This window comes from Lichenostomus cassidix, chromosome 11, assembly GCF_008360975.1.
Source record: "Lichenostomus cassidix isolate B80296 chromosome 11, HeHo_3.0, whole genome shotgun sequence".
NCBI classification, from domain to species: domain Eukaryota; kingdom Metazoa; phylum Chordata; class Aves; order Passeriformes; family Meliphagidae; genus Lichenostomus; species Lichenostomus cassidix.
The window spans coordinates 19,034,337-19,062,146 of NC_139492.1; the positions used below are offsets into that span (position 1 = coordinate 19,034,337).

The 27,810-nt window shown below is 43.3% G+C and overlaps 3 protein-coding genes and 1 long non-coding RNA gene across 8 annotated transcripts; 2 read left to right on the forward strand and 2 right to left on the reverse strand.

Moving 5' to 3' along the window:
- Window positions 1–396: 396 nt before the first annotated feature.
- Window positions 397–2,359, reverse strand: CIAO2B (cytosolic iron-sulfur assembly component 2B). Of its 4 annotated transcripts, none has more exons than XM_085072040.1 (5): window positions 2,134–2,359; window positions 1,968–2,045; window positions 1,649–1,774; window positions 1,120–1,195; window positions 397–616 (listed from the first exon to the last, which is right to left on the reverse strand). In XM_085072040.1, exons 1-5 carry the CDS (start codon window positions 2,272–2,274, stop codon window positions 519–521), a joined length of 519 nt encoding a protein of 172 aa, XP_084928166.1. In that variant the 5' UTR covers window positions 2,275–2,359; the 3' UTR covers window positions 397–518. The 4 variants fall into 4 exon arrangements, with proteins under 4 accessions (XP_084928166.1, XP_084928163.1, XP_084928164.1 ...); XM_085072037.1 differs by having other exon boundaries at window positions 1,120–1,165; window positions 2,134–2,327; XM_085072038.1 differs by lacking the exon at window positions 397–616 and adding an exon at window positions 623–901 and having other exon boundaries at window positions 2,134–2,331.
- An 800-nt stretch (window positions 2,360–3,159) lies between these two features.
- CES2 (carboxylesterase 2) lies at window positions 3,160–14,267 on the forward strand. The gene is made up of 13 exons (XM_085072044.1): window positions 3,160–3,333; window positions 3,880–4,084; window positions 4,413–4,551; window positions 4,796–4,929; window positions 5,403–5,556; window positions 5,788–5,889; window positions 6,635–6,733; window positions 7,209–7,349; window positions 8,545–8,625; window positions 10,859–11,006; window positions 11,674–11,823; window positions 13,566–13,638; window positions 13,789–14,267. Exons 1-13 carry the CDS (start codon window positions 3,258–3,260, stop codon window positions 13,976–13,978), a joined length of 1,692 nt encoding a protein of 563 aa, XP_084928170.1. The 5' UTR covers window positions 3,160–3,257; the 3' UTR covers window positions 13,979–14,267.
- LOC146432413 (uncharacterized) lies at window positions 4,796–21,356 on the reverse strand. The gene is made up of 2 exons (XR_014854584.1): window positions 21,286–21,356; window positions 4,796–5,670 (listed from the first exon to the last, which is right to left on the reverse strand). It is a non-coding gene; the product is annotated as an uncharacterized LOC146432413 (long non-coding RNA).
- LOC146432414 (fatty acyl-CoA hydrolase precursor, medium chain-like) lies at window positions 18,211–27,810 on the forward strand. 2 transcript variants are annotated; one of them, XM_085072041.1, is made up of 14 exons: window positions 18,211–18,353; window positions 19,708–19,912; window positions 20,730–20,874; window positions 21,320–21,453; window positions 21,784–21,937; window positions 22,808–22,909; window positions 23,743–23,847; window positions 23,974–24,027; window positions 24,531–24,671; window positions 24,756–24,842; window positions 25,819–25,966; window positions 26,155–26,286; window positions 26,582–26,654; window positions 27,072–27,810. In XM_085072041.1, the coding sequence occupies exons 1-14, from the start codon at window positions 18,281–18,283 to the stop codon at window positions 27,244–27,246; spliced, it is 1,728 nt and encodes a 575-aa protein (XP_084928167.1). In that variant the 5' UTR covers window positions 18,211–18,280; the 3' UTR covers window positions 27,247–27,810. The 2 variants fall into 2 exon arrangements, with proteins under 2 accessions (XP_084928167.1, XP_084928168.1); XM_085072042.1 differs by lacking the exon at window positions 23,974–24,027.

Genomic DNA, 27,810 nt, shown 5'->3' on the forward strand with positions numbered 1-27,810 from the left:
TACAGGCCTAAAGAGCCCTCCACATTTGGATAATCAAATGTAGTATCATGATTTGGAAGTGTGGACACTTACTGCTAAATGTCCTACAACTTTGCACACAGCAGCTTGTACAATTTGTGATGTCTGAAGCTAAAACCGTATTAGCAGTCTGAAACTGTCACAAGAATATAAAGATTTTAACAAAAAATTATCTTGGTAGTTGTGAAGTCCAGTGAGCAGACTCCACTTCTAAAATGCAGTTTATAACTAATTTTGAGTAGTGAGAAACCAGTTGTACATATGTAATAACTGTATGTATGCAATGGCTCATAAAATTAAAAAGCTAACCTTCATTATATTTTTGTAGCTGTCTGTAAGCTAATTCCCCACAGTATTTTTTTAAAGAGCAAAGAAACATTTCCTCAACAGAATCCAAGTGATTTTATTTTGCTCACAAATATATGTATAATGTAACATCACCACTTATATACAAAATCAGTTTAATAGATCAGAATATCAATGATTTCCTCATCAGGCAATTATGACCGAGCAGACAAACACTGATTCACCACTTCCAGCAGGTGAGAGTTTTCCAAAGCAGCTGCCACACGTTCTTTATCAGCGAGCTGTTTATTAACTGTGCAGAAAAAAACCACAAGAAACCAGTCAGGACATTGGGACTCGATGTCTTCCTTAAAGCATTTTACGTTGAGACACATAATCACAGTTGCCATGGCACTGCAGGCAGTTCTGAGGATGCCAAGTGCACCCCAGAGCTGCTGTCTAAAGGCAGAGCCTTTGTCATCCCTGTTATCCAGCAAGCTGGCCATGATTCAGCAGCAGGGAGCTGCTCCAGAGGTGGAACGCAAGAAATCCCCGTTTTCCTCCCTTTTTCCAAGTGCTCAGGCAAATCAGTGACTGTCTGAGAGAACAGGTTGCCTGAGGAGATGTTTAAAGAACACTACAGAGCAATCTAAGTGACACTCCATGTTCCTGTTCTGGAACATCCCCCAGAATCTGACGCACAGGAAGTCCCAGACACGAAGCAGCTGTTCTGCAGCTGGGGGAATCTCTCTCTTTGCTAATTTTCATGATTAAAACAAATATAAAGACCCCAGAAGAGAGGACTAAAAGCCTTACCTGCGTGCTCAGAGGCATGTGTTCCTGGCGTTATATGAACATCTAGCTGAAATAGCATCACAAGAGAAGCAGGGGACTAGTCAACCAAACATTAGAAGTTCAAACTAACAAAAATAAGACTAACAAAAAGAGGGGGGGAAAAAGGACATTCTTGCCACTATCAGTTACTCTATACAACAGAATAAAACAAAACTCTAAAATCACAGAGTATTCTGCATTTGCACCTGCTTAAGCCTGTTTCAAACAAGGGTGAGACTTCTCCTGCTGCCACACCACAGAGCACTGCAGGGATTCCCCTCATAACCCCACTGGTCCATGACAACAGCCCCAGAACCACAACTGCACACTGATATTTCAGCCCACTGCCCTCTCTGCTTCCAGCAGTCTTGCTCACACCAAAAATGAAAAAAGCTGTAGTTACTTTTCCCTGTAAGTAAGCCAGCTTTTTTGGTGTTTTGGTGGGTTTTTGTTCTAATTTTCCCAAACGCAATCCCCCTCTGTTGCTTCCCAGAGTGGCTAGACTGCTCACCTTGAATCTGTCGGGCAGAGAGCGGAGCAGCTTGACCTTTATGGAGAGGCCGATGAGGGTGGCCATGCTGCAGTGCGGGATGGTGGGGGTGAACTCCACCGACACCGTGCTCTCGGCATCGTTCACCTGCGGGAAACACACACCTCTGCTCACAGCCCAACACACGAGCCCCTGCAGGGCGAACGCGACTCGCTCCTACATTTGTTCATTGACATTTTTCAGTGTTATGTTTAGGTGCTACGAGAAATACATTTAAATATTATAAAGAAGCAATTAGGTAATCAGACGGCTGAGGCAGCACAACCCGGCGAGATCTCACTTTCACTCGCACTTGCTCGACGACGTTGAGCTCCTCCAGGGTGAGGGGGTGCTCGGGGTCATTGATGGAGCGGATGAGATGTGCGGCTTAAGGAAAGCGGCGCTGCTCGGAGCCCGCCCGCCCCACCGCCCCGCCCGGCCCGCCCGGCCCTCCGCTCCCGCAGGATATCGAAGATCTCCCGGTCATCGATGGCGTCGGGCAGCTCGTCGTCCTCCTCGCGTGCCGTCACGGGGCGCTCCCCGGAGCGCCGGTAGATGAGCGGATTCGCGTTCTCCAGCGGCGCCGCGCCCGGGCCCGGGCCCACCATGGCGGCACCGGCAGCTGAACCGGAACGGGCACCGGCAGCGGCCCGCACCGGAACCAGCCCGGACCGCGATCGCCGCCGCACCGCGCGGGGCCTGGGCGGGCACGGCCTGCGGGGCGGGAGCGGGGCGGGAGCGGGGCGGGAGCGGGGCGGGAGCGGGGCGGGAGCGGGGCGGGAGCGGGGCGGGCCGGCTCCGAGCAGCCTCCCGGGGCGGGCCGGCTCCGAGCAGCCTGCCGGGGCGGGAGCGGGGCTGTTCCGCTTCTCCGGAGCCTCGGTTCAGCTGCCCGCGCCCGGTTCGGCTGCAGGACAAGGCTGGAAGCGAATGGAGTCGGCAGCGCAGTGTCCGCCAGGGCCTTCGGGGCCGGGCCCGGTGCTGCCAAGGATGCTCCGATTAAAGTTATTCATCTCATGTTTCCTGCTGTGAAAAGTCAAACAAACAACAACAAAAAACCAAACACGCAAACAAACTGGAGTGATAGAATCTAGCGATGACATACTTTGGCTTCATATACCCCTTTAAAAGGGGATTAAGACAAGATTTAACTATTTCGATTTATTTTTCTTTTATTTTTATTGTTAGTTTCTAGTTATTTGTAGTCACTCGGTTGTTTGGGGGGGTTGTGCGTTGTTGGGCTTTTTTGCTGCCTTGTTCAGTTGGTGGTGTGGTGTTGTTTTGGTGAGGTTTTTGTTGTTTAAAGGGTTTTTTAAAGAGCTTTATAGAATTTCAGGTCTGGAGCCTGTTGAGCCTCTTCCCCGTTTGCTGTGCCGGTGGCACGGGCAGCCCATGGCCGGGTCACGCTGGGCTGTCCCGTGGCCGCAGCCGGGCTGTGCAGTGCCAGCAGCAGCTGCCGCCAGCTGTGCCGCTCGGGGATCGCGCTCGCTCTCAGCTGCGCTCCCTGCAACGAGTGCCCTCGCTGGGACCTTTGTCCCCTTCTCTTCCGCATAATACCTGAGAGAGTCACCGAGGGCCCGGTCGCGGGTGAACAATGGCTCCTCCGAGCCCGATTGCGCTGCTCTGCACCTTGTTCTGTAGTGCAGCGCTCCTGGGGTGCGGGGCACAAGGTGAGACCCGCGATCTCTTGTCGCTCCTCGGGAAGCCACTGCACCGACAAGTTGCCGTGATTTTTTCAAAGGCAGAAAATCTCTTATGCTTTCGTTAGCAATCTGCAAAAATGCCTTCATGATGCAAAAATTACTGGTTTTGTGAGATCAAACCATTTCTGAGATGATTTAATGAAAATAAGGTTTCTGTCTTTTTTAAAAGGGAGAAAGCAAAAACATTTCTGAATGATCTAAACGAAGTGTTTTCAAGGTCTTGTTGAATGCTAAATTTAGGAAATGTTAATGGTTTTGTTGTTGGCTTTGTAGTTTGTTCTTCTTGCACTGTGACTAAGCTCTGTCCTACCTGGCTCCAGGTGTCACTAGCAGGAGGGCTTGGCAGGGAGTGTCTGTCACTGTACCAAAGCAAAATGAAAACTGAACAAAACTGAAAGGAATAAGCTGAAATGTTCTAAATTAAACAGTCAGCTAAAATACTTCATTGAAAAGTCTGCCTGATAATTATGAAGATGCCTTTTTTTTTTTTTTTTTACCTTTTGTGTTACTTAGGACAGAGTGGTGCTGAGCCAGAAGTGACTATTCCTCTTGGACGGCTCAAAGGAACACAGACAAATGTGAAGGGGACAGACAAGCTTGTAAATGTTTTCCTTGGAATACCTTTTGCAAAAGCCCCTCTTGGATCCTTGAGGTTTTCCTCACCTGAACCACCTGAACCCTGGACTGGTTTGAGAGATGCAACTTCTTACCCACCACTGTGAGAGCTGTTCCATTCATTTGTAGATAGAACCTGTTCGTGGTGGTCAGGGTTGTATTTATTGGGGTACAGAGGCCTGATTTTTCTTAAGGAGTTTGTATTTGGTAGTGGATACACTGCCAGTACTGGAATATTTCAAGCACAACTGTAGAGATGTACTTTTACAAGCTGCACCTCTCACTGATTATAAATTACACAAAATTCAAGCACCCTGTGGGGATTCAGCCTCTGGGGCAAAAAAAAAAGTTTTTTCTGTATCATTGTTACACTGATGCTATTGCAGTTTTAGTACTAATAATTGTACTTTTTTTTTTTTTTTTTGGTGAAGATGTCCTCAAGATCTGTCCATGTTGAAAATAGCTGAAAAAAACTTTAAAGAAAAGCACCTTGCATTCCAGACTTCTGAGGACTGTCTGTATCTCAGTGTCTACAGCCCTGCTGGCTCAAGCAAGAAGGACAAGTTACCTGTATGTAAACCATTGAACAAACTTGTGTTTTGTAATGATTGCTCCTGAGAGACTTAATTTCTTTTGAAAAAATGATGCTGTGCTAGCAGAAATAATATCTGTATGTAAAATTCAAAGTCCACTAACCTAAAATTCAGCTGCCATTGTACTTTGGTGGAGTTCCTAGTTCTCTGATGTTGTTTTCCTTTTTCAAATGAAATCTGCAAACCAATGCATAAAAGTGTTTCACCCTTTTGTTTCTAAGGTAATGGTGTGGATCCATGGAGGCAATTTTATATTTGGTGGTGCTGCTAGGTATGATGGCTCTGCATTGGCAGCCTACGAGAATGTTGTGGTGGTAATAATTCAGTACAGACTGGGACTCCTTGGATTCTTCAAGTAAGATCACCTGTTTCGGTTCTTACAAAGTACTTGCTGTCATGTTTAAAGCATGGGTAGTATTGTTTGCTAAATCCTCTGAACTTCTACACCAGCTCCCCACTGTTACAGTGGTTTAAATGTACATAATTCACTGAAATCAGGGCTTCAGGACACTAAGAAATGTCTGTACATTCCGTCTGCATGGTCACCTGATTGCAGCCTGCTATCAAATCACAGTTGCTCTTATTTGGTTCTGGATAGGATGTTTGTTCTGGCCTTTGCTTCCATCCACTGCTGTGTAAAGCAAAAGCTCATCTAGAGTAAAGGCCACAGATCCACCTGTACAGAGGTGAGCAGAGAGTAGAGGTGAGTCAGGAGCTATAGGTCAGGGCCAAATATGACATTTTGCACAAAATATAAATTGTTGAGATTGGCTTTATTGTGGTGTTGTTACTGTTCCTGAGAAGAGGTTTGTGCTGCTCTCCTTTCAGCACTGGTGATGAGCACGCCCCGGGGAACTGGGCCTTTTTGGATCAAGTTGCAGCTCTTCGATGGGTCCAAGGAAATATTGAGCACTTTGGTGGAGATCCAGGATCTGTCACTCTCTTTGGTATATCTGCAGGATCTTGCTGTGTTTTTGCACATGTAGGTATATAGGAGATAAAAATCTTCAAAAACTCAATTAGTGCAACATTTCATGCTTAATCTGGTTTTTAACAGTAAGTTTAACAGCTTTTATGAAAAATCTGGAGACCTCCCCTGTAAGCAAATAAAGATGTGTGATTCCCCACTGAATCCAGGAGCCTTTGTCAAGCATAGAGTTATGGAATAAGGGTGTTAATGTAGAATAAATCCTTTCTGTTCTCTTTTTGGCAGGTGTTATCTCCTTTGTCTAAGGGTCTCTTTCATAAAGCCATATCAGAGAGTGGAATTCTAATTCCCCCCGGTAGAGATTTACGTCTTTCAACGGATCTTGAGGTAGGCTCATTGTTTTGCATTTTAAAGTCTTTATAATCTAAAATAGAATACTTGTATGTGATAATTTGGTTAAAAGAGAAAAGGGGAAAATCTCATTGCATATTATACAACAAAGTTGATCCATTTCATTCTTGCAGCACACCTATTTAATTTTGCTCTGTTTGGTGTTAGAAATAGACTGTACAGCTACATGATTGTAACAGCTGTGGGCTGACAGGTATTTCCAGTCACACACATGCCAAGCTAGACAAATGTCCCTTTTCATGCCCACTGTACCCTATAGTCACTGTAACTGTGGCATTTATTATGGAAAGTTTAACAAGAATCTAGAAGCAGCATTCAGTTTTTTATTGACCTGTGGTCTTTTAGGGAGGGCCATCATGTGAAGTAAATTAATTAAATATGAAACAAACAAAAAATTATTTCTATAAGTGCCTTTTGATTTCTTTTCCGTAAAGGCAGGTGGTAATAATGTAAATGTTTCTGAATTTTCTTTCCTTATTTGGTTTATGCTACAAGCTTTTATTATCTCTACAGCAAAGTTTATTGTAGACAGTGGATGGAAATACAGCAAGAAAGAGAAGTATACCAGAATTATTCCACTTTGTGATCAAACTGTAGCATTTCTAGTAAAATAAAATATTCAAGAATCTATCAAGCTCACCTAAATCTACCATTAAAGTAAATTATTAGTAGTGTGTATGACAATTTTCTAACAGTGCTTGTCTTTGTTGATAATTTTCAGAAAATTGCCAGTATCTTTAAGTGTGAGACGAGCAGCTCCCTCTCCCTGCTGAACTGCTTGAGGAAGCAGGAAGCAGAGCACATCGTCCTTAACAGCAAGGTAGGTGAGACTTCATGGCAACAGAATTTTTGTAATGGCTTACTTGCAAAACTTTAGCTCAGCCTCTGATCAGAGGTCTCTAATGGTCTCTTCCAAAGTTGATTTTTCTTATCTTTTGTCAAAATACTCCCTAAATGTTGAAATAATTTCACACATAATTTCTCTCTGGAAGTTTCAGCAAAGTGTGACAGCACCTGTAGAATTGTGAGCAAGGTTTCAGCATCCCTATGTTTTAATGTCAGAAGCAGCACAGGATCAGGAACTGATTACATTCCTCTACACCTTGGCCCAGCCAGGCTTGAATTTTATACTCCTGTGCCAAACTAAATTTATGTTACAGTGGCTGTAGATACTTGAATTTCTTAAAGCCCTCTTTTGCACTTAAAACATTAAATGCGAACATTTTATATTATTTGAAGGAAAAATTGGAAATGCTGTTAATGAGTAATTTTATTTATTTTTTATCTTCCTTCAGGAAATCTCATTTCTGCCCATAGTTTTGGATGGAGTATTTCTTCATAAGCCACCTGAAGAGATACTGGCTGGAAAAGAATTCAATGCAGTCCCATTCATAATAGGAGTCACCAACAATGAGTTTGGCTGGAATATTAGATCTGTAATTTAATGTCTATTCTTTAATGTGTTTTTAATGTTTGTGTTACGTGGTAGGACAAATCTTTGCATTATTGGAAATACATACAAAGTAGACTTTGCTTGCATTATGGCTCAGCAGTGACCCAGAACCAGTTGGTCACAAGAGGGTGAGAGAGGCTTCATCCTGCAAGTTAAACTATATGGACACATCAGGTGGAACATCAATTTTTGTACAGTGTTTTCTTGTCCTAAAATTTTAATCCCTTATCCAGGCAGAAAGGAAAAAGAATGCAACAATCAAGGGCTTATTACTGAAAGAAAAATAAAGCAAATCCTTTCCTCCACAAGGCACTGTAGTCAGGGTTGATACACAGTGTGTTTAAAAATGTGCCACTGATCACCTAAACCAGCTTTCCCTGTCATTAGCACCCTGCAGAAAGAGCTTTCTTTTGAAAATCTCATCTGGGACAGAGTGTGGGGATAATGCAGGTATCCTGCCCATTCTCTGTGCACCAATCCTTTCTCATATGAACTCAGTGGGTAGCTCAGAAAAATGAGCAATTGCAATCAGTGCATAAAACTGCAGGAGATGGATTTGTATCCTCTCTTTCTTGTCCCTTTTTTTCATTTCTTAAGTACTCAGGTTCCTTTCTGTAATACAAAGCATTTGTTCTGAATCTTTGGAATAACTGTCTCTGGGAGTGTGCTGGTTCTAAGTCCCAGGAGAACAATGTAAAGTGAAATCTGTTTGAATTTATTTTGCAGACAGAAGAGTTGTTATATGTAATGCTGTAAAAGAGGAGGAACACTGCCTTATCTTTATTTCAAAGGGCTCTAACAACTGGACTAGAGACAGACTGGCAGTGACTTTTAAGATCTCCAGCAACAGAAGGAAAATAAGCCTGTGAGACAGAAGCAACTTTTTGCTTCAACTCTGCCTTAATGCTTTCTAGTCTTACAAGTTTCTTAATGTTGATTTAAGGATAAACTATGTAGTATGAGTGGTTTATGTAGAAACCTTCACCAAGGCAGCATTTGCTGCAGTAAATGCAAGGTTTTCAAGAGCTGCTGCATTGTGCTGCACTTTTGCATGTGATATGATGCTTCAAAAATAAACACCAGTAGTAAGAATAAATGGAATAATGCCATTCCAATGTTAAAAAAAAAATTGAGACATTGAATGGTGCTAATAACATTCTTTTTTCTTTTCTGTACAGACATCAAAAATGACAGCTTTGAGGGAAATAGGAGATAGAAAATCAATTGCCTCAACTGTAGAGGTTTTTCTACCAATGATAGTAAGTACTGTTTCACTAATCTAATTTGAGACATGAATTTTCTTTTTCATGTATGTAACAAATTTGAGTCTCAATGCTTAAGTCATAGTGTTACTAAGGGCTGAGGTCATTGTGGTGGTTTTGATTGGCCCAAAACATCAGTAAGGTATTTTTTAACATCTAGGAGAAATTTGGACTCTTCAGAAGCTGTTGTGGTAGGCCTGAGGAAGTGTCTGAGGGGTGGGGAGTGGCACAAAGATGGCTCCTGTGTGTCCTGAGTGAAAGTTCTGGAAGTTTTTCATCAAGTCCAGCAGAGCCAATCTCTGATGGCTCTGAAAGTGATGGACATGCTGCCAGCCAGGTTTAAGCCAATTAGAGGTGCTAGTTACACCTCTGTGAAAACATATTTAAGAAAAAATCAAAACAAGGCAAGCATGCACTTCTTTTTAGCTAGAGGAAGAGGAGGAGGTGAAAATATGTGAAGAGAGAACAACATGGAGACACCAAGGTCAGTGGAGAAGGTGGGGCAGGAGGTGCTCCAGGCACCAGAGCTGAAAACTCTGTGCTAGCTGTGGTGAAGACCATGGGGGGAGCAGGTTGTTGCCCTGCAGCCCATGGAGTCCATGGGGGTGCAGAAATTCACCTACAGCCCATGCCAGAGGGGCAGGTGGATGCCTGGAGAAAGCTGTGATCCAGAGAGAGTCTCATCTAAAGAGTTAAAGCTGCAAAAGGCCTTGCAAGAGAGAGAAAGGCCTTGCTCCTGGCATGGAAGCAGCCTGGCCTTGGCTCGAGAGAGTCTGCACAGCACCCTATGAACAAGAGGACTCATGTAGCAGCAGAATTCGGGCGGGATGTCGCTGGTGAGATTGGACCCACAACAAAGAAGTTCCCAGAAGACTGTCTCTCATGAGAGAGACCCCATGGCTAAGTAGAGAACCCCTCTCCCTGATTGGACTGACCAGAAAACCCCTACCCTGCCCCCTGTCTGTGTTGCTGGTTTGGAAAGAGGGAATGGGGGTGAGCGGAGAGAGTGCTTCTTAAGAGGGTGGGGGTAAGAGCAGAAAAAATCTGTCTGGAGAGAGAGAGAGGGAGAGAGAGAGAGAAATAAGTAGAGATAAACAGTATTTGTAGTAGAATTGTGGTGATGAATAGATTTATGGATCTGCTCTGTGGACTGAGAAAATACCCACACCCTGCCTCCCTACCAGGGTTTGTTGGTTAAAAAAGAGGAAAAGGGGTGAATAATATGGGTTCGTAAGAGGGAGGGGGGGAGTGAACAAAACAGTGTATGAAAAGTTTATTTTTGCCTTGCATTTTATCCTCCAACTCTGTTAGGTAATTACATCACTTTTTGCAACTTTAAGCTTGGAGCCTGTTTGCCCTTTCTTTGTGCGTCCTCCTAGCAATGTCCTATCTCATTTGACTCACGAGATTGATGTGTATTTTTGCAGGTTTCTTTCCTGCAGCAAGAGAGAGTCGAGGTGCCTGGCGTTCAGTCAGGGTCAAACCGCGACAGTCATGTTATGCTTTGGGGAAAGTCCCAGCAAAGTTGACAGGACCAGGGTGTAGGGAGTTGCACAGAAATAGGATTGAGTCAGGCTTGGGATCTGGGAAAATGCCTTTTTCATTCTAGACCTCAACCAACACTTCCTATGTATTTGTAGGATTACTGTAATTGCATCCTGAGTGTTGAGGTATCTTGTGGCTAATCTCCTGCTTGGGATGTTTCAAGGCAGATTTTTCAATATGTTTACATTAAATTAAATGTAGCTTTTAAAGTAGTTACTCTGCACTCCTAGTTTTGGGATGTGTCTTTCAAGCACATCCTTTCAAGCCTGAAAACCTACACTGTGTTTGGAAATCCCATTGGTCTTGTTCTCTAGTCCATAAATCTTTCAAGGACTGAGGATCTACTTTTGATATTTCCATCTCTTTTCTACTGAAGGAAACAGAAGCCAAAGGTATTGTCAGGAGAAATTGCTGGATTTTCATTGATTCCTGTAGAGTTTTAATCCACATAAATCTGTTGCAAATTTGACCTGCGGTGGTTGTTTTGTTTTGGTTTTTGATGTTGGTGTTGGATTTTTCCCCCACAAAATGTGTGAATTCGTTTTGTTTCCCTTTAGCATGGGTGCTTGTCCTGGACCTTTGTGCCTTTGCAGAATCTCTGAAGTTTACAAGCTAGCATTTTTAGCTGCTAATGCAGACACTGATAATTTGTCTGTTTGTTTCTTGGTCCACCATTGTCTCTTAGGATGTACCCTCAGATTTTCTGCCCAGGATCTTAGATGAATATCTGGGAGACACGGAGGATCCTGCAGAGCTACGGGACGGATTCCTGGACCTGCTAGGGGACATGGCAATTGTCATGCCTGCCATTAAAGCACTGAATTATCACAGGGGTAAGCTGATCAACAGCAGTGGGACATTCAAACCCCCCTCTGTAGGCTGGATCAAATGATGTAGACACAAGTCCTGTCATATACAGGCAGCCCTGCTTGGGATTCCCACTGAGAACTGGAGGGTGAGGAATGATACAGGTCTGCAGGGTTGTCTGTAGTCCCTTATCTTTGTAGAAGCGTCTTGCACTGTGCTTATAATCACAATATATTGAGAGCAGAGCATGATAACACAGTTAAATGTTTGCTAACTGAAGTATCCAGGCTTAAAAATTAAAACCTATCAAAGCAACCTTTGTCCTTTGGCCAAGGCTACTTGGGAGGTCAGCAGCTCTGTGCTCTGGAGATTTCCTGGTAATTTAGAGATTTCCTGGAGATTTAATTGTAGAGAAGCCATGCCAAGACACCCAGAACTGGAAACAGTTTGATGTTATTTTGTTTTCTGTAAGTTTTCCTAGGGTGGATCTTTGAATTTTTATCTTTTTTTTTTTTTTGTGTAAGTGCAGAGTTCCTAATTTTGCATTATAAATAGAAGAACATATTTGAGTGTAACAATTACATTAGAATTGTGGCCAGTATAAAGCTTTGTTTAAAGTAATATTTTAAACAGTTGATGGCAGCTGTAGTTCATGTATCTCTTCTGTAACTCTTTGAATGTTATGTCTTGCAGAGTCTGGAGCTCCTACCTACTTCTTTGAATTCCAGCACCGGCCCAGTTCGTACTGGGACAGCAAACCAGACTATGTGAAGGCTGACCATGGGGATGAAGTTGGCTTTGTCTTTGGGGGGCCATTTCTGGCTGGTGACATCCAGCTCTGCAGTAAGGAACACACACTGTTCACTCTTAAATTGCTCTGGTAGCACTGCATTATTCTATTCAGTATTCATTCATTTTGATCAGACTAAAGTGCACATATTGGCAGTGAGACCAAACCACAACCCTCTCCCATGTCAGAAGTGGTGTTACACATTTAACCATCTTCTCCATCTTCTCTCCTGCACACTTTGCCCCTTCTGAAGCACACGAAGATACAGATGTTGTCAGCAATTCAGCAAATAGGACATTTGCTAGAAAATTCATGGTCATTATCCCAGCACTGTGCATGAATTTGTCAAATACCTTTGGCTGGAAAGTAAATTGAAGGAAAGGTCAATTAAACTTGCAGAGTGCTTGGGAAGGAGCAAATCCAGGACCTCATCATTTCCTAAAGAGTTTAGGTCAGTGCCTCCTCCTTTCCAGGAAATCCCACAGCTTATCAGGCTCCAGAGAATGGGGGACATGGTCTCTTTTGCAGGAAATGATTCCAGTAGTGTTCAGAGCAAGGCTTGGAATTCCAGCATTTCATTTTCTGTGTCAAATCCAATGTCAGTGTTGCCCCACAACTCAATTAATACTTAAACACTTATTCAAAATGGAGCCAGTCCATTGAGGGAGGATGAAGGGTGCACTCCCCAAATTCCCACAGGATCCTAAAAGTTCTTCCAGGCAGAATCCCATGTTGTTACATTCCCAATGAATCTGCCAATCACTGAACAGTTAAGATACATGTTGCCACTTCCTAAGGAATATTAGGAATCCAGCAACATCCTTTAATGACATCTGCCTAAAACAGTAATGCTCAACATGGAGTCTTTTCTTTCCCATGGAACAAATTAGGAACAGTTCTTATTTTGACAGAGAGACACAAAAATTCTGCTTATTTTAAGTGAATTCACCCTTTTTTCTGCTTTGCTTTTTGTCATTTGCACAGTAGTTCATAGTCTAAGTGAAAGTATTTCCTTTTACTCCACTGAACGTTGGTGAAATCCAGCTATGTTGCAAAGCCCTTTGTTAATCTGTTACCAGAGCCTTCTCATTTTGCTTATATTTCAGGTTGTTTTTTTTTACTTACGTACTTATGGCACTAGAAAACACTGAAACTTTATTTTCCATTTGCCTGAGCTTACCAAGGGCATTAAGATAGCAAATATTTTTCATAGTGTATTGAGATACATTTATAATTAATAACACACTGCAACTGAAATAATTCTCACCTAGTGATACAGTGAGTTATGGATAACTATATTTAAATAAATACTCTTATAGTGCTGAGAAATGCAGTGGCATCATCTTGTGTGCCATAAATGAAGAAATCTTTGCCTAGTCATGCTCCCAGTAAGAGGGAGGCTTTCAGTCCCACAAAACTAGAATGGGATCCCAGAAACAAAGCCATGTGGCACATTCCTGGAGTGTACCGGGATGGAGGACACACGTGGGGTTTTTGGTTCTGCTTCTGGTTTCCTGGAAAGTTACAGGCACATCCCCTTATTTCCTTGTTCCCAAATTCCCCAATTTGTACAGGAAGGGTAATTATGCTGAAGTCATTCATGAGGAGGGCCTGATGGGGAAATCACGAGGAAATCCCCTGATGCTTTCTGTATCACTGATATTTTACTGGTTTTGTGTCTCTGTGGCAATTGCTAAGTTGCTACAGCATCTTCACACACAGAAAAGGTGCTCCTGGAGTAGCAATGTCTCCATTTCTGCCACACACAGTAACTGTTCTGTGTTTTGTCTTTCAGGTGAAGTTACAGAGGAAGAGAAGCAGCTTAGCAGAACTCTGATGAAGTACTGGGCTAACTTTGCTCGAAATGGGTAAGAATCATGAGACTGATGACACACATTGCTGCTTTGCACTGACTCCATGGGGAATCGGCTGGTTTGTTGGTTCAGTCTTAACTTCTGTGATTGAATTCCCCTGTGACTGCAAGGGGCACTGACTCTTTCTTTTCATCTTGTTTACAGAAATCCTAATGGAGAGGGGCTGGTTGAATGGCCATCTTACAACCTAAATGAGGAATACTTGCAGATAAACCTACAGCAAAAGAAAGCCAGCAAGCTGAAAGAAAAGAAGGTAGAATTCTGGAAGAAAGTGATGCTTGAAAAGACAAATAACAAAAACAAGGAGAACAAGAAGTTTAGATTAGAATTATAGTTTACAGTCTAAACAAGCACATAGTATGCGAACTATTAGGATAATGAAAGAAATTACTTAAAGTAATTTTGAGGATAAAATTACATTTCCCTTCTTTTCACCTATTCTTCACAATCGTGACACTTGAGATTATTCACTGTAATAATTCCAGTGGATCCCTCACTTTTTAAGTACAGCTGCCAGATTTCCCCTGATTTCAGTGCTCAGGTTTTTCTGTCAGTCCCCCATGACTGAAGACAAAATGTAGCAGCAACATTGTTTTAATAAAGTGAAATCAATGAAGACCAAATTTCTGCGTAAAACTGACTCTTGATGTCAAATTTATCAGTGGTGGTACAGAAGTTTTGGTGTGCTGTAGATACAGAAATGTCCTCTGAGGAAAGAAGATGAAACTACAGCATGTTCTGCCTTGTCAGCTGGTTTTACAGCTGAGACAGGACAGTTCTGACTCCTGTGGTACTTCATCTGTAAGAGTAGTGCTGGAATTACGACTTCTTCCAAATGTTAGAAAAAGGAGAAGATGTCACCTGTTCCCACAGTTGTCTTCTTTTCAATTTAGCTGTAACCCCTACAAGGATCAACATTTCTGTCTTTCCCACAGTGCTTCTCTCTGTGCTCCAAGCTGTTCCCAGTGCCACCAGTCAGTGCCACTGTCCCTGTCAGCAGTGGCTCCCAGCCTCACTGCCAGCCCTGGCTCTGTCCCAGAGCCACTCCAGGGCCCTCACCAGCTGATTGGTGCTTGGGCTGCCAAGAGCAAGGCTTGAACTCTCCATGTCAGAGTTGTCAGTCACTTCCCTGCCCTGTCTTTGTCTCCTGTACCTGGTCCCAGGCTGAGGCTTCTCGCTCTGGGGAAAGCGGCAGGACCCAGAAACGCCACGAACGAGGTCTGCCACGGTGCGTACCTCCATGCAAGTCCGTGCCGGGCAGGGCCGGGGCGCACACAGCGCGGCATGAAGCTCGAGCGACAGAAACTCTGCTGGAAACGTGGGTGAGGCGAAACAACATACTGGACACTGTCTCCAGTCCCCCAGGGAGGTTTATTTGGGTCTTTGGGGGGGTTGCAGGGAAGGGGAAAGGGGGAGGAAAGCGGGAGAGGGGCAAAGGGACTGGGAGTCCGAAAACAGTGACAGCCGGGATCATGCTGGCATGAGTTTATAAGGGAAGAGAAGGGGGGAGGGATTGGCTCTGTAGAGCAAATCCCGGAAGGTCTGAGGGAAGAAGGGCAGGGATACACACCAATAGATTTCTGATAAGGCAGGGTGCATATTTCAAAACAGCCAATAACATACAGAGCAGGGGAACAAAGGAAAAACCTAATGGAGCCTTGCAGAGCCACACTTCAACACCAGGCTGCTCCAGCTATCCCAGCCACAATGCTGCTCACACTGGTGCCTCACAGCAGAGTGATGCAGCTCCACAGATCCTACAGGGCAATGAGCATCACTTCCCTTCAGCTCCCCCCTGGATCTCTGGAAGAATTTTAAATTATTTAGACTTAATCATGTTCTACAGCAACTAGCTAGCCGTCCCTTCTTTCCTAGTACTTTCTTGGAAAGAGTAGAGTGGGATTTCCTACACCTTCTTGCCCAAGTTCTGTTGCCAGTCAGAATGGAGGAGCAGGGTGAGACTGTCAACACAACTGCTGTCCTGGTAAGCAGAACTTCCTCCTGAGCATCTGTCCCTGCTCCTTTATTTTACCTCCTTTGTTTTGTGAGGGGAATATCATTTCCAACTAGTCTTGTCAGGTCTTCCTTGCACAAACTCTTGAGGTGCTGTTCCACTCCCTTTTAAAGGAGATAAACTGGCAGGATTGCATGGATGTGCACAGAATATATGCTCATCTTGTGTATGCAGAGAAGTGCACTTGCAGTGACTTCCTAACACAGGCCAGCACTAAAAATAAATCACAGTGGAAAATGTCAGAAGATATTACTCACATCTATGTAGAAATCAATGCTCTGATGCTCCTGTCTCACCCCAGAGACATCCTGGTGTGAGATTAACACTCTTTAGCATGTGGTAAAGCTGTCCAAGCTTCATAGGCTCTAGCTCTAAGTTCTGTATCCTGTAGCTCCATTGAATCCTCACCAGGAGCAGGGATATTTGCCAATTTTTTTTCAGCTGTTGAAATCATGAAAGGTAGCAGCTCATTAAAGTACAAAGAGGCAAAGGTCATCACATGGCAGGATTTTTTGATTGACCATTGACTTATGCATTATTCACTGATTGAGGGCAAGCAGCAAAATGTCTTACAATAAATGCTTTAAAATTAAAATTAATGCCCTAAAATTATTTCCATTGGACAATGCATGCATCTATCATTACTGCATAGACTGTACATTCAAGCACTGCAGACTACTCCCAGACCAGTTTTGTTGACCTTTAGTGTCCTGAACTTCACTCTTGAGAAAGAAGGAAGGAGGACTCCTGTGCAGCCACAATTCACTGTAATTCTGCAACGAAGATGTTGTCCTCATTGTTTCCTCAGCAGCTCAGATTTCCAGTGTTATCCACCTGCCAGTGTTCAGTGAGCACTGGCCATGCCCTCAGCCACAGGAGCTGCAGGGTGGGCAGGGCACTGGGGCAGAGCTCAAGAGTCACCACAGACACAGCAAATGCTTGAGACACAGCATGCCCTGGAAGGAGTCACTGAGATAGCTGCTGACAGTTTGCTCTGGGAGCAGCCCAGGTTAAAGTTGGCTGGGTTTACCTGCAGGGCTGTAAATCACACCTGTGCAGATACACAGAGCAAGGTTTGGAGTAAAGTACTCACCCAACATTTGGGGTAAAGTGCACAAGCACAGCCACAGCACAGGGGATTAGCAGGAGCATAATGGATGTGCAAAACTCATTTAAAGACTGGGGGTCTTGTAACCCACTTAGCTGTAAAGAGAGGTGTGAGCAGAAATGGATCTGTAGCAATGGAGCATCTCTCCTACAGAGACAGGCTGAGAGAGTTGGGTTGTTCAGCCTGGACAAGAGAAGGCTCCAGGGAGACCTTGGAGCACCTTGCAGTACCCCAGGGGAGGCTACAAGAAAAATGGAGAGGGACTTCTGCCAAGGGCATGTAGTATCTGGACAAGGGGGAATGGCTTCAAACCAATAAAGGTAGGTTTAAATTAGATTTACAGAAGAAATTCTTCCCTGTGAGGGTGGAGAGGCCCTGGCACAGGCTGCTCAGAAAAGCTGTGGCTGCCCCTGGATCCCTGGAAGTGTCCAAGGCCAAGGTGGACAAGGCTTACAACAACCTGGGATGGTGGAAGGTGTCCCTGCCCATGGCAGGAGCAGAATGAGTAGAGTTTTGAGGTTTCTTACAACCCAAGTAATTCTGTGATCTTATCATATGATTCTTTGAAATGCTGTTTCTGACAACTGAGAATTCCCATGATCTGAAATTGCAAAACTGCCCTTCTGGGGCAAGAGTTATTGCAGTTGGGAAAAAAAAGGGCAGAGCAAAAACCTTACGTAAACTTAACATCTTAGTTAATGTGAGCAGAAGATCTCTTTTATTAGTTACTATTCAGCCATTCTATTCTCTCCTTTTCACATCATCCTTCAACTATGGATGTGAACTGACTCGACATAAATCCTCCAGATTTTTCAGAGGCATTAAGTATATAGTTACCACCCAAATACCACCCTTTAGTATTGTTCCCACATTACAAAAGCTGATAAGTCATCTCTTTATTGCTGTAACTGTATTGCAACGCTATATCAAACGTCGCTGAACACACAGGACTGAGTGACAGATGTCTCCTGCACCCTGCAGGAAAAGCTGGGATTTTTCCAATGATGGTTTAGTCAGAAATTATCCTTTAGTGAGAATGAAAATCACTCAACTTTTACTTCAGTAAAAGCATGCTTTTCATATTGCTTTGGATTTGGATATAACGTGTTTCTTACATTGAGATCTTGATACGCAAATGAAGTAAACATAATAAAGTAGAATTGAGGTGCCTTCCTGGTCTCCGTGCTGTGCAGAGTGAGGAAATCCTCCCCTCCTTGTCCCAGCCGGTGGTGCTGCAGCAGCAGTCAAACCCTCCCGCCGCAATGCAAGGCTGTTTTCCAAAGCCTTTCGAAGCCCGCTGTGCCGGAGATGTTTGAACAAAATTCCAAGGGAGCAGCAGGGAGGCAGCAGGAGCCCCGTGGGGCAGGAGGGCTCCGTGCTCCCCACCCGAGCCGGCAGTGCCGCTCCTGGCTCGCAGCCCGGGCACTCCCTCGCCTCCTCCGTGTTTGCCTTGCGTAAGGTGGCCCTGGCGAGCCTATAAAGCCTCAGCCCGCGGGGTTCGTGCCAGTGGCACCATGGCAGCTGCGAGGGACACAGCGCTGCTGGCCTGGATCCTCCTCATCGGGGGCACGGCGCTGGTGGCGACAGGTAAACACCGGGGGTTCTGCCCTGTGCTCCTGGAGGGTGAGAGAGCACCGGCAGCTGCCTCTGGGGGCAGCCCCAGTGCCACCCGAGAGCTGGTCACCGAGCCTGGGCAGAGCAGGGCACCGACCCTCGGCAGAGCTGGGAACAGACCCTGGGCAGAGCTGGGAACAGACCCTGGGCAGAGCTGGGAACAAACCCTGGGCAGAGCTGGGAACAAACCCTGGGCAGAGCTGGGCACCGACCCTGGGCAGAGCTGGGCACAAGCATTGAACTGTGATGGACACAGACCCTGGGCAGAGCTGGGAACAAACCCTGGGCAGAGCTGGGAACATCCCTGGGCAGAGCTGGGAACAAACCCTGGGCAGAGCTGGGAACAAACCCTGGGTAGAGCTGGGAACAAACCTTGAGCTGTGATGGACACAAACCCTGGGCAGAGCTGGGAACAAACCCTGGGCAGAGCTGGGAACAGACCCTGGGCAGAGCTGGGAACAAACCCTGGGTAGAGCTGGGCACAGACCCTGGGCAGAGCTGGGAACAGACCCTGGAAAGAGCTGGGAACAAACCCTGGGCAGAGCTGGGAACAAACCCTGGGCAGAGCTGGGCACGCAGACTGAGCGGCAGTAGCAAAAAGTGCACTTCAGTTTTTTAGACCTCTTTCAGTCATTTGTCTTTACTGCCTTTCTTGCAAATAGCAAAATCAAATCCCTTTCCCAAAATCTTGCCTGCTGAGGCCAAGCAGCCACAGTACCACACCTCTAATTTGATATTAAGAACTTCCACATTGATCTTAAAATTAATCTTGCTTCAATGTTAACAGTATTTGTTTGTGCCAGACTGTTCTTAGGTATGTTAGAAGCTTTTTCTCTTAGCTGTACATACTATTGAGGATCTGGAATATATTTTGTCTCTTGATTGCCTTTTCTTAATGAGAGCAATCTATTGAACTTTTATCTAACAACCCTGAGCAAAACAGGATTAGGATCTATATGCAAGCACTAATGTGTGTGTGGCAAGACAATAGATATGATATACCTGAGGGAGATCAGACATACAGACCAATCAAAATGAAGGCTGAAATATTGTCAGCTATACTGACTTAATAAAGGCATAATAAAAGTGTGTTAGAACAAATTAGTAAATCTAAAATGTAAATTATTAAATACTAATAATTAGTAAAATATATTAGTAACATGAAATAGCAAATTAGAATGGTGTACAGTTGAAACTGATTAGTTTGTTGAAGCTTTGTGCATAAAAATTACTTGTTCAAGTAAACTAAAGGTGTATATTTATGTAGCAAATCTGGCAATACTTTCTGGATAGATCAATTATGTGATTTTGTGCTCTCATCCCACAGAACAAAAAGCAGAACAACCAGAAGCAGAGACCAAATATGGGAGAGTGCAAGGGTACCAATTCAAAGTAGACACAGCTGAGAAGAGTGTGAATGTCTTTTTGGGAGTTCCTTTTGCTAAGCCTCCGGTTGGATCACTGAGGTTTTCTGAACCCCAGCCACCTGAGCCATGGGAAGGAGTCAGAGATGCCACTTCCTACCCACCAATGTAAGGCAATGACAAAACCACTGCATTTTAATGATGTTATACTCCATGCAATCCCATGACACTGATCTACACACAGGGCAATGCACAAAGATCAATTCCTTGGTGCCATCTCATTGCACCTGCAGCTGTTACAGAGCATGCACTTCTAAAGACACCTTTCTTAGCTGCTCTCTTTACAAAAGCTGCACTTTCATGGGCATCAGTGATGGACTGAGATGGACCAGCACTTTACTGATAATGCTCTGCCTCAGCAGCACTTGGCCATCACTTACCAATGACTGTGAACCTTTGGAGCAGAGACAGAAAGAAGCTGAGGAAATGCTGGAATACAACATTAGGGGAAAATGCAGAGTCAAGTGCTTAAAAGGGCACATAAGAAATGCAGAGCAATTCTAATCTGCATTGTAAATGTCTCATTCCAGCTGTCCTACTGCCCTTGTTTAGTGTCTCAAGCCAGATACCATCACAACATGAAAACCTACTGGAGATGTAAAATAATTACCTTATATTTCCATTGCAGTAACTTATAGCTACATGTATTTGCAGATATATTTCTGTGATATTTTCAAACATGCAAAACTATATCTCCATGTCACTGTGTGGCTTTATTTTTACAACTCTCATTAATGACAGGTCATAGGAAGAATATACATTAAAAGCAGTAAAAAAAAATTATGTTTGCAGTTGCCACCAATCCAGAAATGGAGTAGAGATTGGTTTCTGGTCTTCACTTAGTTGTGGAAGTGCAAAAAAGCTTCTGTTCATAGCTTTGTGGTTTTAGTTATTTCTGTTTCTTCTTGTCTTTTCATTAATTCAGGTGTCTACAGGATAAAGTACAAGGACAACACTTTTCGGACATGATTACCAATAGAAAAGAGAAAGTTCCTCTCCAAGTGTCTGAGGACTGCTTGTACCTAAATGTGTACACACCTGTTTCTGCAGGAAAACAGGAGAAGCTGCCTGTAAGCAAAATCCTTGTAACATCTTGAGCAAAGTTATCTGACAGCAAACCTACAGCCTGTGCCATTTGCAGACACACAGGGGCAGTTGTGGAGTGATGATCAACTTACACGCTTTGCCCCAGCAAATATCAGCTGAAATTTAACAGACACAAAATCCTATTTTACAAGTAAAATTGTATTGTCATTTTAGCTAAGCAATGCTTGATTTCCTCTAAATAATCTGTCCAAAGTCACAGGACACTCACATAATGTAGGCATTTAACAAAACCAATGCCACTTTGTAGAGCTGCAGGCCTTAGACTAGAAAGATTTCTACCACCTGTGAAAAGTAATCTGAAAGAATCAGAAGTGAAATAACACAAAAGATTATATTTTGGGTTATATTTAGTTTTTATCACTGGGAGCTCATACCTGTGCTGGGTTGATCCTGTCCTTTTCTTTACAGGTCTTAGTGTGGATCCATGGAGGTGGATTAGTTTTTGGAGCAGCTTCATCATATGATGGCTCAGCATTAGCAGCCTTTGACAACGTGGTGGTTGTAACAATTCAGTACAGATTAGGTATTGCTGGATATTTTAGGTAAGATGTTTTATCTCAGTTTTTCCTATGTGGTTTCCAAAATGATGTGTGCAAAGCCTTTGTGAAGTGCAGAAGACTTGCTTAGGCAAAGAAACATTCCTGTGTTGCATCTGCAAAGGTTGGGGACAATTTCCAGTCCCAAGGCAGCTTCCAGATCTGTTCTTGTGGGGTTGCTGCTCCAGTCTCAAGGCTTTCTGAGCCATTCATTTGTCAGTTGTGTAGAGCAGTCCTGCGTAGAGAATGGCAGATGCTTTTTCACACCACAGACTGTATTTTCCTTTGCCTTTTTCTTGCACTGAGCATTTAAATGAATCTCTTCTCTCCCTGCAGCACTGGGGATGAGCATGCCCGAGGTAACTGGGGGTATTTAGATCAAGTAGCAGCTCTTCGGTGGATTCAGGAAAATATTCAATATTTTGGAGGAGATCCAGGATCTGTCACTATCTTTGGAGAATCTGCAGGAGGAATCAGTGTTTCAGCTCTTGTAAGTTCACAGGAATATTGAATTTTAATTACTTAGGGGAAAAGAAACTCCTCCATCCATTTTCAGTATGTGCAGAAGTCAGTGAGAGAAAAGGGATGGTGCAACAGTGAGACATCACCCAGGTCTTTGATAGAACAACAAGGCAACAATACAGCAAAACAATACAGATCCTGATAGATGAAAATGTTTCATTTTCATGTTCAAATGCTGTAGTTAACTCCCAAAATGTTATTGCTCATCTCCTGAATTAAATTCTGGAGCTTTTTTCAATGTAAAAAACCCCCTGAAGCTGAATCTTGGGAGAAAAGTCCCTTAAGAGGAGTTCAGGACTGCTGCCCATTTTCTCTTTGCTTTGACAGCCATTTGTGCAAAGTGATTGAGGTGAGTAGTCATGATAGCTGAACTAGACCTGAGGTTTGTGACCCAGTGGCTGTGCAAAATCTTTACATCAGCACTGAGCACGTTGGCTGTGATGCTCTCCTTCTCCAGTCCCTCACAGTCTGGTACAGATCACACAGTTGTACCAGGGCTCATTGCTACACGGGATAAAAATTCCTGTTTCCTCAGGCCAACAGTTCTTTCTTGCCCTTCTGCAGCACAGCCAGATTACCTTGGGCACATTCAATCCACACCTGGCTTGCAGTGTAGTGCCATGCAGTGCTGGAAGCAAAGTGCTGTGGGAGGGGAAAGGCAGCTGAACTCCTTCTCCCTGAGTGCTGCCAAAGCACTTTGTGCAGCTGGACTATGGTCAGAGGCTACAGGATAACACTGATGACATGGCCTTTCAAAATGCTTCAAATGGCAATTGCTGATACTGAAATCCAGAGGTAGAGCACAGTGCTTGTCATGCTTGTTCTTGCTTTTCCACAGGTCTTGTCTCCCCTGGCCAAGGGCTTGTTCCACAAGGCCATTTCAGAGAGTGGTACTGTACTCCTGGGTTTGTTCACTGACCAGCCTAAGGAGGAAGCACAAGTGGGTATTTGTGGTCATTTTAGTTACTTTTTCCAGATAGTTTTGCATATCTTCAACTACTCATTCCAAAATACAGAAATATATTTTTTTCTTGTGAAACAGTCCCCACAGTCATTAAAGGCAGTACTTCTGTGTGTAAATAGTACATGTGTAATGATGTGTTGCTTTCCAAATACCCAAATATCCACAAAGAAAAGAGAGAAGGCAAGGAAGAATCAAATGTAAAGGAATATTACAAGATGTAATGTCTTCAAGAAACATGCAGCCATAATTTTTGTCTTGAAAATGGTATCAGATTCTGAATACTCTTCTCTCCCTCCTGTTTGATGACTGTAGTTTGCAAATAAATGAGATCTTATTCAGTTGTTTAATTTGAGAACTAGTACTGGCTTCAATCCCTTTCTTTCTCTTCAACTACAAGAAACAATTTCCAGGAACCTGGATCCTGGGATATAAAAGAGACAGCTCTCTCTGATGACAGCTGCTACAGCTAAAAGCACATCACCAAGAGTAGTAGAATGTTGCCCTGCAGATGGTTTATTCTCTAAGTCTTTTATATCATCCAGCCTTCTCAGCCTGGCATGTTATCTACCAGAATTCTCATCCTGGAACATTTCTGTATCAAAAGAATCCGGAGGCAGAGGTTCTGTCCTTCTGCCCAGCCCTTGGTGTCAAGGGTTGTGAGGGTTTCCAGTGCCCTCCCTCTGGAGCTGAGACATGCCAGCCTCCAGCAATCCTTGTGCAGGACCTTTGGCTCCTCTCGCTGGACTCGGTGTCTCACAGAGCCAGATTTGGGAAATGTGTCCAAAACTGTTTGTTTTTACTGCTTACAGAAAATTGCTGCTGTCTCTGGCTGTGAAAAATCCAGTTCAGCTGCAATAGTTGAATGCTTGAGAGAAAAAACAGAAGAAGAGCTAGTACAGATAACACAAAAAATGGTAGGTGAAATGGTATTTCTTCCATTTAAATGACATTTCAGATCTGTCCATAACAGAGAATACTCTTGGTGTGATATTAGGAGAACTTGAAGTAAATGTAAAATCTGACTTTCTTGACCTTTTCAGGACATGACAACACTGCAGGTGTGCAGCAACACCTCACCTGAAAACTGCAAACAGGTAACTGCCCTTGCACTCTGCATGCACTTGGAGCTACCTGTGGTTTGCTGTCTTGCTCTGCCAGGGCAAGGAAAAGAAAATGGCATGGATTATTCTGGAGAAACTGAAAATCAAGTTCTATATTATGTCCTACTTAGAAGTTCTTATCACAGTACTGTGATATCAAATCACAATATGGGCGTTTGAAATTTCAATACAGAAATTGGTTTTTCCCCCCACTGTTCCATACATCCATTACAATATGGAACTAAGAAAATATGTAAGTTCAACATAGTGACTTTTGTTTCACAAAAGAATACCAGAATTCTAATGCTAATCTTCACAGAATCTTCTGCCTAGTGCAGAAAATATGTCAGAGAAACTTTTAAGATGGCATGGTTTGCCTTACATCTTGTATTTTCATTTGGCTTCACTTTGGAACTGAAGTTAAAATCTGAACTCTTTTTAGAAGAAAAATTATTGAATTAACGAGGATTTTTTTTCTTGTTTCCCTTTTTGATCAGGATTTCTTTTTCATCAGTGCATGTGTGGATGGTGCATTTTTTCCAAAGAGTCCCAGGGAATTACTATTGGAAAAATCAATCAATGCAGTCCCATACATAATAGGAGTAAATAACTGTGAATTTGGATGGGGACTTCCGATGGTAAGAGACTGAAAATGTTGTTATTTACATATAATTTTCTAAATAGAAGCTTCTTTAATAAGTACGATTCTCTGTATCACACAGCTGCTGAAATATCCTCCTTTTGTGGATGGTCTGGATAAAGATGTTGCACATCAAATTTTACAGAGCAACTTAGTATTAATCACTAAGGTAAGAGACCATTTTCAGAATAACCCAGTGCTGCTGCTTCTCTGGTCTGGCTCTGTTTGTATCCTCAGAAGGACACATTTGACTCTAAAATGTCGTTCTGCTGGACAGCTCCCTGCCATGGGGCACAAATGGGCAGAGATGTGCTGCATTCCTGTCACCTCTAGTGACTAAAAATACTCTCTAAATATCCAAACTAAATGCCCCTCTTCTTAAAAAAGGAGTTCTGGGGGAATCCAGCAGTGATTCAGGTACCTAAACACAGGTCTCTTGGGACATTTTACATACCCCCAGGTTATCCATGACATGCAGAGTACCAGCAGGTATGACAGGAGATGTATGGGACACAACCTCCTGAGGCAGTAGCTGGGCACTAGAAAGGAAAAGCCAAAAGGTTTGGGGAGCACTGACACCTACGTTCAACTTTCCTGAGGTTTTGTTTCCCTGTAATTTACAAACCTCTTGGCTTCATGGTTCCTTTGTGCTCTCCTGAAACTACTAGATAGAAAAGTACAGATTAAAAGGTAAGAATTAAGGACTCTATAAACAGGATAAGTACTTGCAAGGCATCATTCAGTGACACTAACATCCACCATGAACCAAGAAATGCAGAGCCCAGGCTTGTTCTGAAAGGGAGAAATTATGATCATCTACAACAATCAATGGATTTTATGAAATCCAGCAGGATTTCTTTGCTCTTATCAGGGTGGTTTCCACACAAGGGAGAGCAATCAGCATCCCTGACTGCTCTTTATCTAAACATGTTTGATCCTTAGATCCTCTTTTCCCCAAGAACACCTGTACCCATAGCTGTGTAACTCCAATCCTGAGCTCTGAGCCACACTCTGACACAGCTGAGGATTTTCTCTGAAAGGTGATGTTTGGGGTTTAGACAGAGCCATGCAGATCCACATTCCTTTACTGCTGTTACTCCTTATAATATTCATCATCATTATAAGTACTTTTACTGTGATTTCAGGGTGTCACATCTGAAGTTGTTGACAGAGTGTACAAGGAGTACATAGGGGATGCAGCAAGCCCTGCTCAGGTGCGAGATGGCCTGCTGGATGCAATTGGAGATGTCTTCTTTGTCATCTCAGCCGTGGAAGTGGCCAGACACCACAGAGGTAACTCAGCAGCTTTAGAAGAACTGTAGAATTCTGTCCTGGGAGTGGTGGGGACAGCATGCAGCACTCCTCCCTATCCAGAGAACTGTTGGTGTTTTTATTTAACCCAAAGAGCTTGTAATGAAACTTTATCTTCTTTGGAGCAGGTATTTTCAGCTCTCAAACTAACACTCTTCTGTACCCTCTAGATGCTGGACACCCAGTCTACTTTTATGAATTCCAGCATCGAGCAAGCTCACTGGAAGGTGTTGTACCAGAGTTTGTAAAAGCAGATCATGGAGCTGAGATTGCTTTTGTCTTTGGAAAGCCATTCTTAGCTGGTGATGTATCCATGCTTACTCCATATTCCTTTTAGAACCTCAGTATTACTCATCATACTTACTGTAGAGCTTTAGAATAGAATTTCTCTCCTAGAAGCACTGTAATGTGCATAAACACTTTCCATCTTCAGTAGGAGATACTTTCCATTAAATCATTCATCTGCAGTCCTCTCCCAGAAAAAAAACTCCCATAGCCCAGGGCAACAAGTGGAAGTGACTACAGTCTGTTGGAATTGATAGAGCTGCTACTAATTATTTAGTTCCTAATGTGGCCCTTTCATCTCTCCCTTTGCAGGAGGTGCTACAAAGGAAGAAAATAAACTCAGCAGAAATGTTATGAGATACTGGACCAACTTTGCTAAAAATGGGTGAGAATCACAATGCTAATTACAGCTGAAGTTTTGTCTGTGGTGCCTGGAACACACTTACTTGCCTGAAGCAGTACTTGTATGGTGGTTCCTAGAAATCTGGCAGAATTTAAGATAAATATTGAAGCAATTTCACTTTTTAATGGTCTTTTAAATGAACCTGCAGACACAAAGAGAAAAAAAATCTAAGAGCTGTTACTCCATCTGCAATGGAGTTTTAGACCTAAAAGGAATGGCAACTATTACACTTTGGCTGTTCCACTGATGAGCATTTCCATAAAAAACTGTCCAACCATTCAGGTACCAGAATCACATGATCTGGGCTCATGTTGGTTTTCTGAAATGCTCTGAACCTGAGCAGTCAGAGAGCAATGGATTGGCAAATGAAGAGCTAACTTCTCATTCTATTCTTTCCAGAAATCCCAATGGAGAGGGCTTGGTCCATTGGCCTCAGTATGGCCTGGAGGAAAGATACCTGGAAATAGACCTGGAGCAAAAGGCAGCAGAGAAATTTAAAGAACACAAAGTGGAGTTTTGGGCACAACTCATGAAAGAAATACAGACTGAAAGGAGACATCACACAGATTTATAGGAGCTGTGGAAAGTACAGTTTGCATTCAAAACCCAAAGAAAAGTGAAACAAAATGAGTTTGTCAGGATGCAGAGTAATAATCACCTTCTAGCTGACTGTTATGTGATCTGTTTCCTGATCAGTGAAAGGAGAGAAACAAGGGGAATTTAGAATGTTTTTTTAATTAAAAATCACTATTTAATGAAGAAGCAGGAAAAAACCCCACAATCTTTCAGGCTCAAACAGACCATGGTACCTACTCAATGCATATCAAATCTGAATAATGAGGTGGAAATGGACAAATGAATTGAAATCTGTAAGAAATTATCTATACAGAAGATGACATAAGAGTCAGACTATCTGACAAGCTTATTTTCCTCTTCTTTCACAAGAATATGGTCAGTTGTCCTTCCTACAGCCTCTTTCTGCTTTCATTAACAGGAAATAGCTTGTAGGGAGCAGAACATCCATCAAACTACATCTGGGAGATGGGCTTGACATCTCACAAAGGAGGACAGAAAATTTATACTTGTTTTATTGGTTTCTGAATTCTTATAAATAAATGTTGCTTTTGATTTTTTGGAA